Source organism: Aspergillus fumigatus, chromosome 3 (genome assembly GCF_000002655.1).
Source record: "Aspergillus fumigatus Af293 chromosome 3, whole genome shotgun sequence".
Classification (NCBI taxonomy): Eukaryota; Fungi; Ascomycota; class Eurotiomycetes; order Eurotiales; family Aspergillaceae; genus Aspergillus; species Aspergillus fumigatus.
The window spans coordinates 3,709,517-3,725,403 of NC_007196.1; the positions used below are offsets into that span (position 1 = coordinate 3,709,517).

Genomic DNA, 15,887 nt, shown 5'->3' on the forward strand with positions numbered 1-15,887 from the left:
ACTTTGGAGAATGTCATGAATACTAACAATCGCAAGTTAAAAATACTTTATTGTTGAATGAGATGGTTTTAAAAGGTATGAGTTATCTATGTACGTCACGGAACTAATTGATGCGCTGTCTGAGACTCCCCTGGCTGCGTCTTTTTATGTCCATTGCAACACTATTCAACATGTACAAACTCTGCCAGACAGAGGACTTCAGATGCTCGTGAATGCTGAGATGATAGGCCCCAGGCCTCTTTAAAGATGATACTTGCAATCGCTCTCAAGTATCTCAAGTTGAAAATCTTGAAGGAGAGGCACATTGATCATTGCAATGCCAAAGCATGGGTGGGAGGAGCCAGGCTGCCCTCTATTCTACGTTTGGCGTCCTGCTTCTCCTCAAGGCTGACCTCTTCTGTTGGCTTGGGCATGTCGGGCTCGAACTGAGGGATTTCAGGGCTGTGACCAACAGACATTCCCACTCGGATCTGAAAACGGCGGATCTCAAGATTAGCGAGAGGCGACAATAGAAAAATTAGGAATCAGCAAAGGGGATTGATTGTGCTCACCAAAGTCTCCAAAGCACCCCTAGAGTTATCAACCAGGTCTTTATCAAACTTCATCACGCCTTCCTCAAAGAGGAGCAGCACAGTACTTCCGCCAAACTTGAAGTATCCAAGCTCTTCGCCACGAGTGACCTTCTCGCCTGCCTTTCGAGTGATCACCGTGCTTCCGACCATCATGGCCCCTACACAGACCACCATGACCCGGCCGTGGGCGATCGAGTCGATTGGTACAAGAATTCTTACGTTTTCACCGTACACATCCAGTGCAGAACGGATCGCCATCGGGTTCACTGTGTAGTACTCGCCCTCGATGGTCTTGGGGGTACCCATAACACCGTCAACAGGAATATGGAAGCGGTGGTAGTCCTGAGGAGCCAGGCGGAAAATTCCCAAGGCTCCATTCTTATAGCGCGGAGCATCCTCCGGGTACGCATTGCCGAGAAGCCTCTCCACGGAAAACTCCCTGCCCTTGACCCAAATACTGGTCGCCTCGTCGATGCGGTCAAAAACAACAGATCGGCAGTCAGCAGGCGACACGATGATCCTCGGCTCATTTGGAGCTGAACAAGGGCGTGCGCCAGGCTTCAATTGTCGGTAAAAGAACTCATTGAACGTTTTGAATTGGTCAAGAGGTAGCAGAACCTCTGACAAGTCAAGCTGATGGAAGTTGATAAAGTCCCGGATCTGAGCTGCGGAAGCTGGATCATCATATTTCTTGCCTTGCTTAATGCTCAGCGACTTGAGGATCTTACGAACTGTAAATTGGTCAACCTTCAAGTCTTCGGGGTGCTTTTCGTTTGACAGTAACTTACTTCGCTTCTTCTCCATTTCCCGGCTCTTGAGGCCTCTGTAAAGGAGCCGAATACCAAGGCGCACATAAACACTCATTCGCTCCTCGTTGATCTGCCCTGTAATTCGATCTTGAACAAGAATATTGGCGGAGTTTGCGCCTAGCTTGTAACCACCGTAAGATATCTTTGTGATGACTTTGGAGTACCACTTGCGTTGCGCCTGGCTGGAAGTGACAAAGCCACCCATCACAAGATTGTCGACTTGTCGCCAGTCTTGACTTGCGCATGTAGCAATGTGGGTGATAATGTCCGCATCGGAGCGCTTCGAGAGTCGCGGTTGATGGCAGAGAGGACATTCCCGAATCTCAATAACATGCTCTTCACCCCGCTCATCACCCAGATCATCGGGATGGAGATCTTCCTCGCTCGTGGGTTGTTGCTCTTCCTGGCCTAATGTCGGTACGGATGTTGTGCCAGGGTCAGTATTAGCGGGCAGTGTTTTGCTCGTCTCCACAGGGTACTCGTCGCCGTCGGACTGTTCTTCGCTTCTTTGACTGCCATTTGAGGATGGGGTAAGAGACTGCATGTTGTCACTGGCCATCGGGGCCTTTTGCAGCGCCTGTAGTGTATCCTCCAGACACATCACAACTTGGTCGAAACTCAAATCCACAGTCTCAACCGGCTCGTTTCCAGAACTGAACCGCCGGAAGAAACTGTCAATCGTAGACTCTTTCAGGGTCGAGCCAAGAGTGTCAAGCATCGTTGTCAACTCGACCTTGTCGATTCGACCACTGTCATCAGCGTCATATTGTTTGAGCATAAGTCTCCAGAATTGCTGACGAAGCGCACGGTAGGGCATATATTTTGCTTTCACAATAATCTCTGGAGAGTGCTTGTCTTCCCACCGTTCCTTGTTCTTTAGTGTCAAAGGGATCTTGTACACTTGAAAGTCATGCGAGTCCATCTGGCCCACTTCGCCTGCAATACCTGTTGGAGCACTCGAAATATTGCTGCTGCTTTCTCTTCCTTCCGGGACGCTAGTGGGTGGAGAGGTAGATGGCTGCTCTGATTGAGACTGGGTAGACAGTGAGGCAGCAGAGCTTCTCGACCTCCTTAAACCGGGCCGTGACATTTTTGAAAGACTGTGAGTCGACGGTGAAGGGCTGACACCAGACTTAGCTCCTGATTTACCGACAGTGCTTGTATCGGAACCTGTTGGGCTTAGTGATGGATCCCGGAGCCGATAGAGCCCCGTTTCCGGATCTGCCTCAGGAGCAGCCTGGATCAAGGTCTGTAGTGGAAACCCAGCCGATGCAACAAAATCATTGCCGGAAAACTTATCTCGGTCCATAACAGTAAAGCTCATCGTGTATGACTGTTCATGTTTCATGACTTGGAAGACCATCTTCTCGTTGTAGACCGGATTGAGGTTGTGACGAACGACTGGAGTTCTGAGAGTTTTCCGTCCAAGCGAGGTCACGACAAATGGATCCATGTCAAAGGAAGTACGTGTCACTTATCTAGATCAGCAACCGCCTTAAACTATGGAGGTCGAGTGACATACCGTTCCGTTCCGGCGGAAGATCTGTTACCTGCACAATCTCCATGAACACGATACCCTGGACTCCGTTACCCACTCCAGAAAACTGATACGCTCGAGCTGCTAGTGATTTCCGTTTCAAGCGAGCGAGCCGGAGTCGTTTTCTCCTCTTTTCCACAATCTCCGGTTTCGTCAGGTCATCAGTCTCATCCGAGGTCTCCTCGTCCCTGTCGGCTTCATCCGACTCATTTGTTGGGACTGGCGGAAGGTCATCATCTTCCTCACTAGAGCAGACCAAGCTCCGGAACCTTTGGTAGATCTCAGTCGGGGGTGCCGATGCGTTCGACGGGTCGATCAGCGCAAACTGAAGGAGGATCTCTCCAGAGACGGTGCTGTCCTTCTTCTTGGCCGTCTTCCGCTTCGATTTGAGTGTGTACCATTTTGGCTTGACAGACGATCAGCTGGCGGCCATGGTCTAAGCCAATATATTCTCCTTACTCACCGGCTGATTGATTTCGCCATCGGCGAAGATGTCTTCAAGGGGAATGTCGAACTCGCCCAAGTAATCTTTCCCGAATCTGTCATGGTCCCAGCAGATACACTCCAGCAACGGTACACCAACTACCGGCATCTCGAAAGTCACGTTCCATTCCGGATTCAACGTCTTCGGTATCGTTGGGGTCGATTGTCTTGAGTCTCCGAGTGTGACAACTAGATACTAAATACGCACTCTGATCAGCCCTGTCCTCAGTTTTCGTATTTCATTGATAAAGCTCACCGGATCACTGGTTCCACCTCGGTCTTTAGCTGCAAGATTTCTACCCTGATGTGTTCAAATTGAGAAGTTAGCCTCCAGAATTGTCATTCCACGGAGCTCAGCGGAAGTTCCGGGCAGGGAAGAGGTCTGCTCACTTTAATTGCAGAAACCTTGAGAACCAGAGGCCTTGCCTCAGTTGTTCTCATCGGACTTGTGCTTCTGCTCTGACCAGGAGTCGAAGCATTGCTCTTCACGCTGAGATGAGAGCTGAGACGTTGAGGCAATGGTAGCCGCACCATGGTGGACGGCGGAAATTACGGGGGAGCTGCTTAAGATGGCAGCCGGAGGACACGTCGCTTCAGCCCCAAGAATATTCTAATGTCTGAGAAAAGTGATGATGTCTAGTATGTTGTTGCAATAATAACAGGTACTGATCGTAGAAAGAATGACGATATAATGAATCGTGAATGGGTGGTTCCAGGACCGCCCACCGACTGGAGGTTGTCTCAGTGTGGTCGAATCCGTAATGATCTAAGATCTGGTCGGGTCGATCAGAGTTCCGTTCACACCAAGAAACGGGAGCCACCACAAAGTCCACAATAGATTGCGAAGGAAGAATATGAATGAAAATCGTGACGACAATGCAATTGAAGTTCTTACGAGCTTAATCTAAGGGTTCAAGATGAATGCGTGAAGAAAAGACAGAAGAATGAAAGCTGATGGGAACTTTAATAGGGGATAAATACACCACTACTCCGTACCTCAAATTAAGAGAGAGAACAACAAGCACCAAGACTATTAGCACGGATAGTACTATATTTTTGTTTTCTTGGTGGGGGCTTGAGCCTTCTTTAGCTGACCGTCTCACTGGGGCGTAGAATGAGGGATCTCTACAGAATAATATGCACAATTATAAAAATTGACTCTCTAGAAGAAACAATTTACAATTGCCGTTATTTGTGGTGAGAATCCTACGCTTCAAGGTGTCAAGGTCAGACAACAAACAGGCAAATGATAGAAAGTGACAGAAAGAAGAGTTGTGGGAAGATCAAACATTGATCCACCGTCGGCGCAACAAGCACTGGGCAATCACAAGTCCGGTCCCCACCACGACCTTTGCTGTCGGGCAATCAGAATCTGAGGCTATTCTTGAATATGGCTGCCTACTTCTCTACCATATCTCATCTTTAATCTATATGGAGTAGAGAGGGAAACCTTCGGATGTTCCTCCTATGCATGCTGCAACATACTCGAGTCGCTTGACGTCTCTTTGCATGACTAGCCCACCTCTTTCATCCAAGAGACCGACTTCCACTTTCCCCCTCGTTGATCAGTGGCGGATCGGATCAGTGGGGGGTAGGTACCATACAGTTTCTCTGGCTCAGTGGAGTTATTCCTATCAGGATGACACTACGCACCACATTTGGTCTTTACTCCGTACTATGCAGTACATAGTATATCTTTTGATCATGTTCGACCCCACCTGTATGTAGCCATCCCAAAGGGATCTCAGCACAGTTGAGGCGTCATAAAGCGGGGTTATCGCGCCAAACCCAAAGGAGCTGAATAGGCTTGCAGCAGTGCTACTTCGTAACCAAGAGAACTAAATGCGGACGATTTTCCTATGACGCGAGTAATTTCAGCCTACACATTGCCTCGGTCCGTTCCGAGCCAGTGCATTACAATGAAGGGTGTGCGGATGTCAGGCTACGATTCTTTGCTAAAGTAAAAGCGTACTCAAAAGGCAACGACCACATTAGATGAAACAGAAGGCATTAGTCTCTCCGTCTTGAGTCTTCTCTTCCCCAGACCTCGTCGGCATTAGCCTTGCCCTTGGTCTCAGGCACCCATCGGTAGATGAAGCTCCCAAGAAGGCAAGCCAATACCGCGAAGATCCAGTAGATCTTACCACGGCCGCCCAATGCGTCATTGAGCACGGGGAAGAATTGAGCCACGATGAACGTGGCGGTCCAGTTGGCCGCCAGCGCCCAGCTTTGCGTCGCACCCACAGCCTCGGGACCGACTAGTTCAGAGGCTAAGATAAAAGGTACCGGTCCTAATCCAACAGCGAAGCTGGCCACAAATAACAAAGCTGCTATCGCGGACAAAATTTTTTGATTGAAATAGATTCCAAACGCAAGCAAGACGGAGTTGCACCCCATGCCGGAGATGCTCAGAAGCAAGCAGGTCTTTCGGCCAATCTTATCGGGTAAAGGTGAGCACGCAAGGGTAATGACCAGGTTGAGGGCGGAAATCATCACAGTCAGTAAAGCCGCTCCCGTGGGAAGGAGACTTTGCAGAAGCGAGACACTATACATGATGATACTGTTGATGCCGGTGAACTGTTGAGCCACCATGACTCCGATGACAGCAACGATGGCCGGACGGTAGTATGGATCTGTCACAGCTTGCAGGATCGTAACTGGAGGTTGCTTAGGGGGCAAGTTGCCAGAAGGAGGGGTGAGCAGTGACTCCTCCTCCGGTCCTGTGGGCCTCTCAGAGCTCTTCCATCCTTCAATCTCCTCTTCAATATCTGAACCTTTCCCGCGAATCCTTTGCAGCACATGCCTGGCCAGGTTTGCCTGTTGATGCTCAGCCAGCCAAGTGGGGCTTTCCGATACGAAGAATAAACCAAGGAGTTCCGAACCCCCGAGCAACCCAGCTACGGCAAGTATGGCCCTCCATTGATTTCCTTTGCTGAAAAAGTAGCCGAGCGTCTGGGTAAATAGGATACCTACATTGGTCATAATCTGCGTAAAGGCGCCGAAGAAACCTTTGGCGTTGGGCGGGGCAATTTCGGATATATAAATTGGACCAACGACAATAGCAGCGCCCGCACCAACACCACTCAGCAACCTACCGACACTCAAGATCGGTATACCTGGCGCAAAGGTTTCGGCTGCCGGGCCCAGAATAAAGAAAATCGTTGTAGCTCGCAAGGCGAATAGTCGCCCATGTTTGGTGGAAACTGGCCCTGCCAGCAGGGCACCTAGCAGACCGCCAAGGGTGTATATGGAGGACACCAGACCGAATTGGGAAGGATTCATTGGAATACATTGAGGCAGAGTTCTGAACAATGCTGAAGCGGTAGAATGGATGCTTTTTCGCTCGCACGTAATAACAGCTTGGGGGGCATTAAGCTCGGCCTGTTTCAGTTCCGGGTAAGTAACGGCCAGGAGTCAAGCAATCCAAGAGCGCTCTCCACAAACCAGATGATAGCCAAATTGAAGCGGGCCCAGTGTGACAACAAAAACCAGATAGATCAGGTACCCTGTGACCCTGGAACGGGTCAGACCACTGGGACTCATGATGCTACAGGTCTGTTGGTCTGTCGGAGTGGATATTGATCCGAATCATATAGCTTGATCGAGATTCAAAAAGCCAGGAGATAGAAATCCAGTTAATAAGATCGAATCATTGTATTGCTGAGATTGAAGCTGAGAGTATTCTGACCCTACTACCCATAGTACGTATTGGTTGGCCGCAGATGACATTGAAGGGTGCCGTGGGAGCTTAGACTGCTGCCGGGATAAGGAAACTCCGTGCTGATTCAGTTCATGGACACTGTCTAGCCAAACATGGTCCACAGTCTACGGAGTACAAGAAGAGAAGTCATACGGCCAGCCTATTGAAGTTGATGACATTAAATTTATGTTCCGAGATTAGCAGCGCCAAAATATGTCTGCGCAGATGCTGGAGTAATAACACGGGATCCAGCAATTTGTCAAACGATGATACATATCAGCAATAAAAGTGGTCAAAGATACTACCATGGAATTATGCAAGCCAATTGAGACATACAGCTAATAGTCATAAAGAAAGTAGATTCATCATCCTCCTAACTGTATCCCTCGTGGAGAGAGTGTGATTTGTGCGAAAGAGCAACATGTCCATGCTGACTAACAAAAGAGGGGGAAATTCAGGGACGATCGAGAAAGAGACCAGACTGATCACTCAATTGCATCGTCAACATACTCAACTGCCATTGCTGTTTGTCTATCCAAACCCAACCTCATCATCGTTTCTGCATGCAATCGTTTCTAGTAGTTGTGGAGACAGGCTGTCAAGAATCTTAACAGTGCACTGTCCATGCCTCTACTGCGACCGTGGATTTCGATGAGGAAATCCTAGCACCCTACTATATCCACCCCCGTTGAACGGTTACCGAAAGATACCTCCGGACCTCCACCTTACGGGCCCTTTCGCTATTCCACACCAATCTCTCCATCCATGAGTCTGACAAACCAGCCTTCGTCATCTGGTCCATTAACTGCATCCTCTCGGTCCGCTGCGGCCAGTGTCAGCCAAAGTCTGTCTTTAAAAAGGAATTTACAGGCCGCTGTTGATGGTAATACCGGTTAATATCATATTGTCACCTATTTTACACAGTACATCGATTTCTTCTCCTTGCCACTCGACTCTCTTGAATGTTCATCTTCTCCGTCTTCTACTTTCGTCTTACCCTTTCGGAATCCTTCCATGTGCTGCTGTCTTCTGGGAGAGATTTCAAGCTTTTGTTGCAGATGAAAAGATCAAAAAGTCCTTGAGCTTGTGGAGCTCCACTGCGGCTTCTTTGTATCTTGCCCATCATGTTTGGAAGAAACTTCCCATTTTTTAACTCCATCGGCGGGTTCTATCCACGTGGTAATCTCCCTCTAAGCTGCCCCAGTGTTTTGCCTGTCATCATTTGCTGTAGGGCCTTGTTCAATGAGGTTATCTATCTGCGGCGAGACTTTCCACCATTTGACTTATTTGTCTCCTTTTTATATACCCCTGTTCTTTGCTATAGCAAAGGAATTAACTGGAGTCCCCCCCAAGCATATACACTCTAAACACCCGGGTTTCTTCAACATGCTGACTCTTTGTTCAAAGAAAGTCTAGACTCCAAGAGACCCTCGGGATCTGGGTATACCAGCAAAGTACGGGTCCGTGACAAGTATCACATCGTCGGCTTCATCAGCAGTGGTACTTATGGTCGCGTCTACAAAGCCATCGGAAAAGATGGCCGGAAAGGCGAATATGCGATCAAGAAGTGAGTCGAATTCCCCCCTTTATTTTTTTCCTATAGTGGCTGACCAAATAAGATTCAAGCCCGACAAGGAGGGTGAAATCATCCAGTACACAGGTCTCTCGCAATCGGCAATCCGGGAGATGGCTTTGTGCTCTGAATTAGATCACCCCAACGTAGTGCAACTGGCAGAGATCATCCTGGAAGACAAATGTATCTTCATGGTATTCGAGTACACTGAGCATGATCTGCTTCAGATCATACATCACCACACTCAGCCGCAAAGACATGCCATTCCGGCACCGATGATCAAGTCGATACTGTTTCAGCTGCTGAATGGCCTCCTATACCTTCACACGAATTGGGTGTTGCATCGAGATTTGAAGCCGGCAAACATTCTAGTGACTTCGAGCGGTGCGGTGCGCATTGGAGACCTGGGCCTTGCGCGTCTATTTTACAAGCCGCTCAACTCTCTTTATTCCGGAGACAAGGTTGTCGTCACGATCTGGTATCGTGCTCCTGAGCTATTAATGGGCAGCCGGCACTACACGCCGGCGGTGGATCTTTGGGCAGTTGGCTGCATATTCGCGGAACTGCTCTCTCTCAGACCCATCTTCAAAGGAGAGGAAGCTAAGATGGACAGCAAAAAGACCGTCCCATTCCAGCGCAACCAGATGATGAAGATTATTGACATCATGGGCTTGCCTAGAAAGGAAACATGGCCCGGTCTCGTATCGATGCCTGAATTTTCCCAACTCCAGTCGTTAGCAATGTCGAGAGGATACATCAACAGACAGTGCAATCTGGAAGGATGGTACCAAAGTTGTCTGAAGAATAATGGGTATTCCCCAGGGTCTGCGGCAGGCACGCCAGGCGCCGAAGGGTTCGACTTACTATCGCGGCTGCTCGAATACGACCCTACCAAAAGGATCTCAGCCCGGGAGGCGTTGGAGCACCCGTATTTCACCACAGGTACACCAGTCACGGCTAATTGTTTCGCGGGCTACGAGGGCAAATATCCCCATCGCCGAGTCACTCAGGATGACAACGACATTCGCTCCGGCAGTTTACCCGGCACCAAGCGGAGCGGGCTGCCAGACGATAGCCTCATGGGTAGGGCTGCAAAGCGGCTTAAAGAGTGATTTGCATATATATTCTCTTCCGGTATTCGAGCCTAAGCATGTGACTGGCGTTTAGGATCCTTCTCATAGACCATTTAATGCATGGATTGGTGTCTAGGGGCTTTCTTTTGCAGCTACAATATCGTTGCGTTTGCGCCGAATTGGTCATTGTCTCAGGCGCAATCATTGGCCAATTACAGTTCGAACCGTGCATGGTAGTAATTAGACTTAGATTGCAAATGAAATAGGTGCCTTTGATGTACAAATTTTCATCCATTCCTTCCGTCCCTAAACGCCTAATGAAAGCCCAACGCCATCACCGGTTCCCATTCCTATGTCCATTTCATTATTGCATTTCGTAAAATAGAAATGATGTCAAGTTTGAGCTGAAAAGACGCGTAATTTCAATAACCTGCTAAAAATCAGAAAAGGCCTGAGGCAACATATATTCTCAAGCGTAACATACCACTTTGTTCTTTCCGACCATCTCCTCCCTCGTCCTTCTCATTGCCTCCATTCCCGGAAGAAGCGGAGGCCTGACCAGCAGCAGCATCCTTGATCGGCTTCTCATCGCCACGCAATTTCTCAAAGTAGGCCTTAATATCCTCCGCACTGACCGCCGTGCCGGACTCCGCAAAGGGTTTTAGGAACTCCTTCACTTTATCACGGAGGTGGTTGTACACCATTGCACCCTCGATAGCCCGGACACGGTCGATGTTACTAAGGGCTGCCTCGCCGCGCTCGTAGATGCTGCCCGTTCCGGTGCTGCCTCCGCCGTTGGCATCGCCATCCTCCGAGAGAGGGGGCTCATATGTTTCCTCCTCTTCACGGAGTTGAGGGTATTTGGCTAGGTTGGGGTAACATTCTGGGCAGCGGCAGAAGTGCTCGCGGAAGTCTTCTTTGAGGAAAAGGGAGAATGTTCCGGATGGGGGTGGGTTAGGTAGGGATTCGTGCTTGGGTTTGGCGGGTTCGGCCTGGGTAGTCTCTGATTTTGATTCTGTAAAGCTTTGTTCGCCATCGACTTCTGATTTTGTCCGCTTTGCAGCTAGTTCGACTGTCTCCTTTGCCTCTGTCGTGTCATCCTCATCGGCCTTACGTTTCTTGGTGTTGGCCAATTGATTAGAAGACGCATTCAAAGGGTCTGCGCCTGTGCGCTCCTCTTCGGAGACTTTTGACAGACCGCCATCCTTGTAGACTGCTGGAAGGAACCCTGGAGTTCCTGCATATCGCTTCAACCACGGATTTGATTCGACACACTTGTAACACAAGAATGTTTCGAAGTCATCTTCAGCCGGGAATCCGGGGGGCAGAGGTGTATCCTCATCGTCGTTTTCATCCTCCTTCGCGGCTTCGACATCATCTGTCGCAGCTTTCGCTTTCTTATACCAGTTCCTTGGTAAGCCGATCAGGCACTCCGGATGCCACCAATCCTCACCACAACCACCGGTTTCGACCGTACCTAGCCCAAGACACTGGAACATTGTTCCCTTCTCTTCAAAAGCATTGTAGTCCTCACCGCAGCCGCAGAACTTGTTTTGAAAATTGTGGTTGTATTTGTTCTCTGGCGCTGGCTCCTGAGCCCGAACTACCTTTGCACCGGTCTCAGGGTCATTTCGAAGCGTACAGGGTAGGCCGGACGACACGCGCGTTGTTCCACAGTCGCAGACAAAGTTTCTCTTACTGAATAGCTCGACGAGTGTATGCTCGCCGTGGCAAGCGATAGAGCAGGAATAGCAGACGCCTGCGGAAGTGTGTGCTGCATCTGGCTTATCGGAGGGAGGGTTGCATGTGAGGCAGGCAAACAGAGTCTGTCGCAGAGGTCCTAGGGCTTGTGTGCAGGCGTCAAAGGACTAGACATCGTCAGATGAGCGTCGCTTGTTGTCGCGATGGGAAGGAGACCGACTCACGTATGGTAGGATCTCGCGGGCGGCGGCCTCAAGACGCATTTGCGATTCGATGAATCTACGGACATCACGTGTCAATAAACAGCAGCATATTCTTCGAATTGCTTATGATAACCATCGTATAATTCAAGAGTAGGCTTCTTACTCTTTGGCTGTTTGCGAGTTCTGAGAGCTGAAACTCTCTCTCCGCTTACCAGCATCTTGAGAGTTCTTGTGCTGGTCGGCGCCGGCTGAGGGCTCAACATGTTCAGATGCGCTCATTATCGCTGTCGCTCTTGTTATTAGGCCAACAGGTCACTGAAACAGGACACAAGATATATCATGCAAAGTCTCAGATTGAAGAGTATACGACCAAGTCCTATCAAGATTCGACGCGACGCGGGTGCATAAGATGTTTGTTCTGTTTGCACCAACCTTCACTGCTTGTAATGTTCAGAAGTTCAGGATTTCGCGGACGGCATTGACTCCTTGGACGAGAAGACCAGAAAGATTGTCAGCCGTGGATATGGTCAATAGAACGAATTTGGTTTTCCAAGTCTTCTTAATTATGAGGTGGTGGTACAACGTATAGTCAGTAACACCGACCAGCTTTACACCAACCTTTCAAAGCACCGACGTACGAATGGGGCAAGAGTATTACCCGAGTAGGACTTAATTGAATCTGACGCGTGGGAGTCGCGCCTTGACGCGTCGTTTTCCGCGCACCAGCACCAACACCGCCAAGAATGCTTTTCTCCCTTTGCTCCTCTCCCACTACTGTAAAGAAGTGTCTGTTATCCCCGCAACTTCTGTGGACATAGCCAATTCAGTCTGTCCTATTCACCCTTGAGTGCCAGGCTGAAGATTACACAAAATGAGGTATGTACTTTAACCTGCACATTTGCCTTGTTGGCTGAGGAGGGCTCTGCATTCTTTCCCAGAGGTCTAATCAATTCCATGGCAGTTCACCACTTCGACCCAGCACATCGGCTGCTAATCGCGGCTTGGGGAGATTGAACCGACGCAAAAGATCCAGAGAGCCTGATGATGAAGCGTCGTCTGTTGCTCCTCCCTCAAGTCGTAAGTTGCCATTGCTCTAAAAAGTTGAAAGTGAGGATGTAGATGGCTGATTTTTTCTAGCTCCTCCCTCCTCTCCTCCTATGCTTCCCTTAGATGAAGACGACATCGAAAGAGATGAAGAAGCAGAGCTTCTGGGTGATATTGACGATATTGATGAAATGGCAGAGGATGAAGATGGAATCGACCTGTTTGGAGACAACTTTGAACGAGATTACCGAGATGTTGGAAACGACCGTTATGAAGGCGAATACATTGACGATGATGGAGACCATGAAGAACTTGACATTGCAACTCGTCGCCAGCTGGAAGCTCGCTTGAACCGAAGAGATCGCGAGCTCGAGCGTCGCCGCCGCATGCCCGCTGCTTTTTTGCAGGATGATGATGAAGGTGATATGGACCTCACTCGCCAACCTAGGCGGCGAAGACATCATTACGATGAGGATCGTGAGGATATCGAAATGGGCGACGACGCCATGGAAGAGCTCTCCCTGGAGGAGTTAGCTGATGTAAAGGCGGCCAACATCACTGATTGGGTGCTGCAGCCACAAGTTCTGCGCTCGATCTATCGAGAATTCAAGGCTTTCCTCACAGAGTTCACCGACCAAGCTGGTCAGTCAGTCTACGGACACAAGATTAAAACACTTGGTGAGGTGAACTCTGCATCACTTGAGGTCTCCTATGTTCACTTGAGTTCCACCAAGGCCGCTCTTTCTTATTTCCTTGCGAATGAACCGACTGAAGTCCTCAAAGTCTTTGACCAAGTTGCGCTTGATGTCACACTCTTTCACTACCCTCAATACCAAGATATTCACAAGGAGATTCATGTACGAATCTCGGACCTTCCGATCGTCTACACATTACGGCAGCTGCGCCAGCAACATCTGAACTGCCTTGTCCGCGTCAGTGGCGTTGTCACCCGCCGGACCGGTGTCTTCCCGCAATTGAAATATGTCATGTTCATTTGCCAGAAGTGCAATATCACATTGGGACCTTTCCAGCAGGAGGCGAGCGCGGAGGTCAAGATCTCTTACTGTCAAAACTGCCAGTCGAAGGGGCCGTTTACTATCAACTCCGAGAAGACCGTGTACCGGAATTACCAAAAGCTCACGTTGCAAGAATCCCCAGGCTCTGTGCCCGCCGGACGACTGCCGCGTCAGCGCGAAGTCGTCTTACTTGCAGATCTCATCGATTCTGCCAAACCAGGTGATGAGATCGAGGTCACTGGTATCTACCGGAACAGTTACGACGCTCAGCTTAATAACAAGAACGGCTTCCCTGTCTTTGCCACAATCATCGAGGCGAACCATATTGTGAAGTCGCACGACCAGCTGGCTGGTTTCCACTTAACCGAAGAAGACGAGCGCCAGATTCGTGCCTTGTCCAGGGACCCCGATATTGTTGATAAGATCGTGCGCTCTATCGCGCCTAGCATTTACGGGCACCAGGACGTGAAGACCGCTGTCGCTCTCTCGCTTTTCGGTGGTGTGAGCAAGGAGGCACAAGGCAAGATGGCCATCCGTGGAGACATCAACGTACTTCTTCTGGGTGACCCTGGTACAGCTAAGTCGCAGGTGCTGAAGTACGTTGAAAAGACTGCCCACCGAGCGGTCTTTGCAACCGGTCAAGGCGCAAGTGCTGTTGGTCTTACAGCCAGCGTACGTCGCGATCCTTTAACCAGCGAATGGACTCTGGAAGGAGGAGCTTTGGTGCTCGCAGATCGGGGCACATGCTTGATCGATGAATTCGATAAGATGAACGATCAGGACCGGACTTCGATCCACGAAGCCATGGAGCAGCAGACTATTTCTATCTCCAAGGCTGGTATTGTTACCACCTTACAAGCCCGTTGTGCTGTGGTGGCAGCCGCCAACCCTATTGGTGGGCGCTACAACAGCACAATTCCGTTCTCCCAAAATGTTGAGCTCACAGAGCCCATCCTTTCGCGTTTCGATATTCTCTGCGTCGTGCGGGACACGGTCGACCCAAATGAAGACGAGCGTCTAGCCAACTTTGTCATCGAGTCTCACCACCGAGCCAACCCCACCCGGCCTCTCAGGGACCAGGACGGCAACTTGGTCGATTCGGAGGGCAACCGGATCGACGAGGAAGGCTATCGCCTAGATAAGCACGGCAACCGCTTGCCCCCAACTCCCGAAGAGATCGCCAAGCGTGAGGCAGCCCAGCGCAAGGCGGAAGAAGAGAAGGAGGGCGAGATCCCCCAGGAGCTCCTGCGGAAGTACATCCTGTACGCGCGCGAGAAATGCCACCCGAAGCTCTACCAGATTGATCAGGACAAGGTCGCGCGACTCTTCGCCGACATGAGACGCGAGTCTCTGGCCACTGGTGCCTATCCCATTACTGTAGGTGGTTTTCTAACATGGTCTTCTTTCAAACTATCGCACTAACCACAATTAGGTGCGTCACCTGGAAGCAATCATGCGAATCGCCGAAGCCTTCTGCAAGATGCGTCTGTCTGAGTACTGCTCTGCGCAGGACATAGACCGCGCCATCGCCGTAACGGTCGAGTCCTTCATCGGCAGCCAGAAGATCAGTTGCAAGAAGGCCCTCTCCAGGGCATTCGCCAAGTAAGTCCTTTCCCTAGCGGCTCCTTCCATTTTACATTGAAGGCAGCGATCTAACCCCGACTCAATAGATACACACTCTCCAGACCCAAGCCCCAGTCGAAGCGGCGAGCTGGTATCCCCGCTCCAAACCCCTACGCCCTTCGCCCTAGTCAAGCCACACGGGCGTAGGCATAGGGATATCTAATGGTGCTCGTGCTTATGCTCACACTCATGATGATCATGTCTTTTCCTCATTCCGATTTTATTTAATTTCTCCGTCACGATCACAACCTTGCATAATCCTCGCTTCGCTTCCCTCATGCTTTTTCGGCAAGTCACATGCCCTGTCTGTCGTCTTGAAGCTGGATACGCATGGGCTTTGTCTTCAACAGGATTTGGGTTTGGTTTATGGAATGGGCTCAATGTGGGCGTTTTGTCCTGTGTATATTTCCTAATACTTGCTATCAAAATCTGATATAGAAATATGTTTGTCTCTATTTGGATTATTTCAAAAGTCCAAATCTGGGTGATATTGAGTAAAACGCGTGCACTATGTAGATCTTGGAAGGTTGAGTAGTGAATTGAATACAGACAC

At 49.8% G+C, this 15,887-nt stretch overlaps 5 protein-coding genes across 5 annotated transcripts; 2 read left to right on the forward strand and 3 right to left on the reverse strand.

Annotated features, from left to right (window-relative positions):
- Nucleotides 1–29: 29 nt before the first annotated feature.
- On the reverse strand, nt 30–4,751 carry AFUA_3G13970 (putative phosphatidylserine decarboxylase Psd2). Its single transcript, XM_749134.3, has 7 exons — nt 3,792–4,751; nt 3,658–3,702; nt 3,382–3,597; nt 2,904–3,324; nt 1,361–2,854; nt 552–1,303; nt 30–470 (listed from the first exon to the last, which is right to left on the reverse strand). The coding sequence occupies exons 1-7, from the start codon at nt 3,933–3,935 to the stop codon at nt 309–311; spliced, it is 3,234 nt and encodes a 1,077-aa protein (XP_754227.2). The 5' UTR covers nt 3,936–4,751; the 3' UTR covers nt 30–308.
- A 51-nt stretch (nt 4,752–4,802) lies between these two features.
- Nucleotides 4,803–7,240, reverse strand: AFUA_3G13980 (putative MFS glucose transporter). The gene is made up of 2 exons (XM_749133.3): nt 6,846–7,240; nt 4,803–6,782 (listed from the first exon to the last, which is right to left on the reverse strand). Exons 1-2 carry the CDS (start codon nt 6,942–6,944, stop codon nt 5,412–5,414), a joined length of 1,470 nt encoding a protein of 489 aa, XP_754226.2. The 5' UTR covers nt 6,945–7,240; the 3' UTR covers nt 4,803–5,411.
- A 60-nt stretch (nt 7,241–7,300) lies between these two features.
- Nucleotides 7,301–9,786, forward strand: ssn3 (cyclin-dependent serine/threonine protein kinase SSN3; the record flags this gene model as incomplete). Its single annotated transcript, XM_077804477.1, has 3 exons — nt 7,301–7,984; nt 8,509–8,668; nt 8,721–9,786. The coding sequence occupies exons 1-3, from the start codon at nt 7,867–7,869 to the stop codon at nt 9,784–9,786; spliced, it is 1,344 nt and encodes a 447-aa protein (XP_077660627.1). The 5' UTR covers nt 7,301–7,866.
- A 383-nt stretch (nt 9,787–10,169) lies between these two features.
- AFUA_3G14000 (putative metaphase-anaphase transition protein (Mlo2)) lies at nt 10,170–12,389 on the reverse strand (the record flags this gene model as incomplete). Its single annotated transcript, XM_749131.2, has 4 exons — nt 11,815–12,389; nt 11,673–11,727; nt 10,232–11,615; nt 10,170–10,177 (listed from the first exon to the last, which is right to left on the reverse strand). The coding sequence occupies exons 1-4, from the start codon at nt 11,928–11,930 to the stop codon at nt 10,170–10,172; spliced, it is 1,563 nt and encodes a 520-aa protein (XP_754224.2). The 5' UTR covers nt 11,931–12,389.
- A 40-nt stretch (nt 12,390–12,429) lies between these two features.
- AFUA_3G14010 (MCM DNA helicase complex subunit MCM2) lies at nt 12,430–15,867 on the forward strand. Its single transcript, XM_749130.2, has 5 exons — nt 12,430–12,527; nt 12,613–12,728; nt 12,789–15,088; nt 15,144–15,313; nt 15,382–15,867. The coding sequence occupies exons 1-5, from the start codon at nt 12,523–12,525 to the stop codon at nt 15,479–15,481; spliced, it is 2,691 nt and encodes an 896-aa protein (XP_754223.1). The 5' UTR covers nt 12,430–12,522; the 3' UTR covers nt 15,482–15,867.
- The last annotated feature ends 20 nt before the right edge of the window (nt 15,868–15,887 follow it).

What these genes read in the sequence shown, in the direction of transcription:
- AFUA_3G13970 (XM_749134.3), bottom strand. Translation starts at nt 3,935, where the DNA reads ATGGTGCGGCTACCATTGCCTCAACGTCTCAGCTCTCATCTCAGCGTG. An exon ending in TCTTCCGCCGGAACGGAACG is followed by an intron (nt 2,855 to 2,903) that starts GTATGTCACTCG and finishes GATCTAGATAAG; the next exon opens with TGACACGTACTTCCTTTGAC. An exon ending in GGGGTGCTTTGGAGACTTTG is followed by an intron (nt 471 to 551) that starts GTGAGCACAATC and finishes CGCCGTTTTCAG; the next exon opens with ATCCGAGTGGGAATGTCTGT.
- AFUA_3G14010 (XM_749130.2), top strand. An exon ending in TGTTGCTCCTCCCTCAAGTC is followed by an intron (nt 12,729 to 12,788) that starts GTAAGTTGCCAT and finishes GATTTTTTCTAG; the next exon opens with CTCCTCCCTCCTCTCCTCCT. An exon ending in CTGGTGCCTATCCCATTACT is followed by an intron (nt 15,089 to 15,143) that starts GTAGGTGGTTTT and finishes AACCACAATTAG; the next exon opens with GTGCGTCACCTGGAAGCAAT.
- AFUA_3G13980 (XM_749133.3), bottom strand. Translation starts at nt 6,944, where the DNA reads ATGAGTCCCAGTGGTCTGACCCGTTCCAGGGTCACAGGGTACCTGATC. An exon ending in TTCAATTTGGCTATCATCTG is followed by an intron (nt 6,783 to 6,845) that starts GTTTGTGGAGAG and finishes GAACTGAAACAG; the next exon opens with GCCGAGCTTAATGCCCCCCA.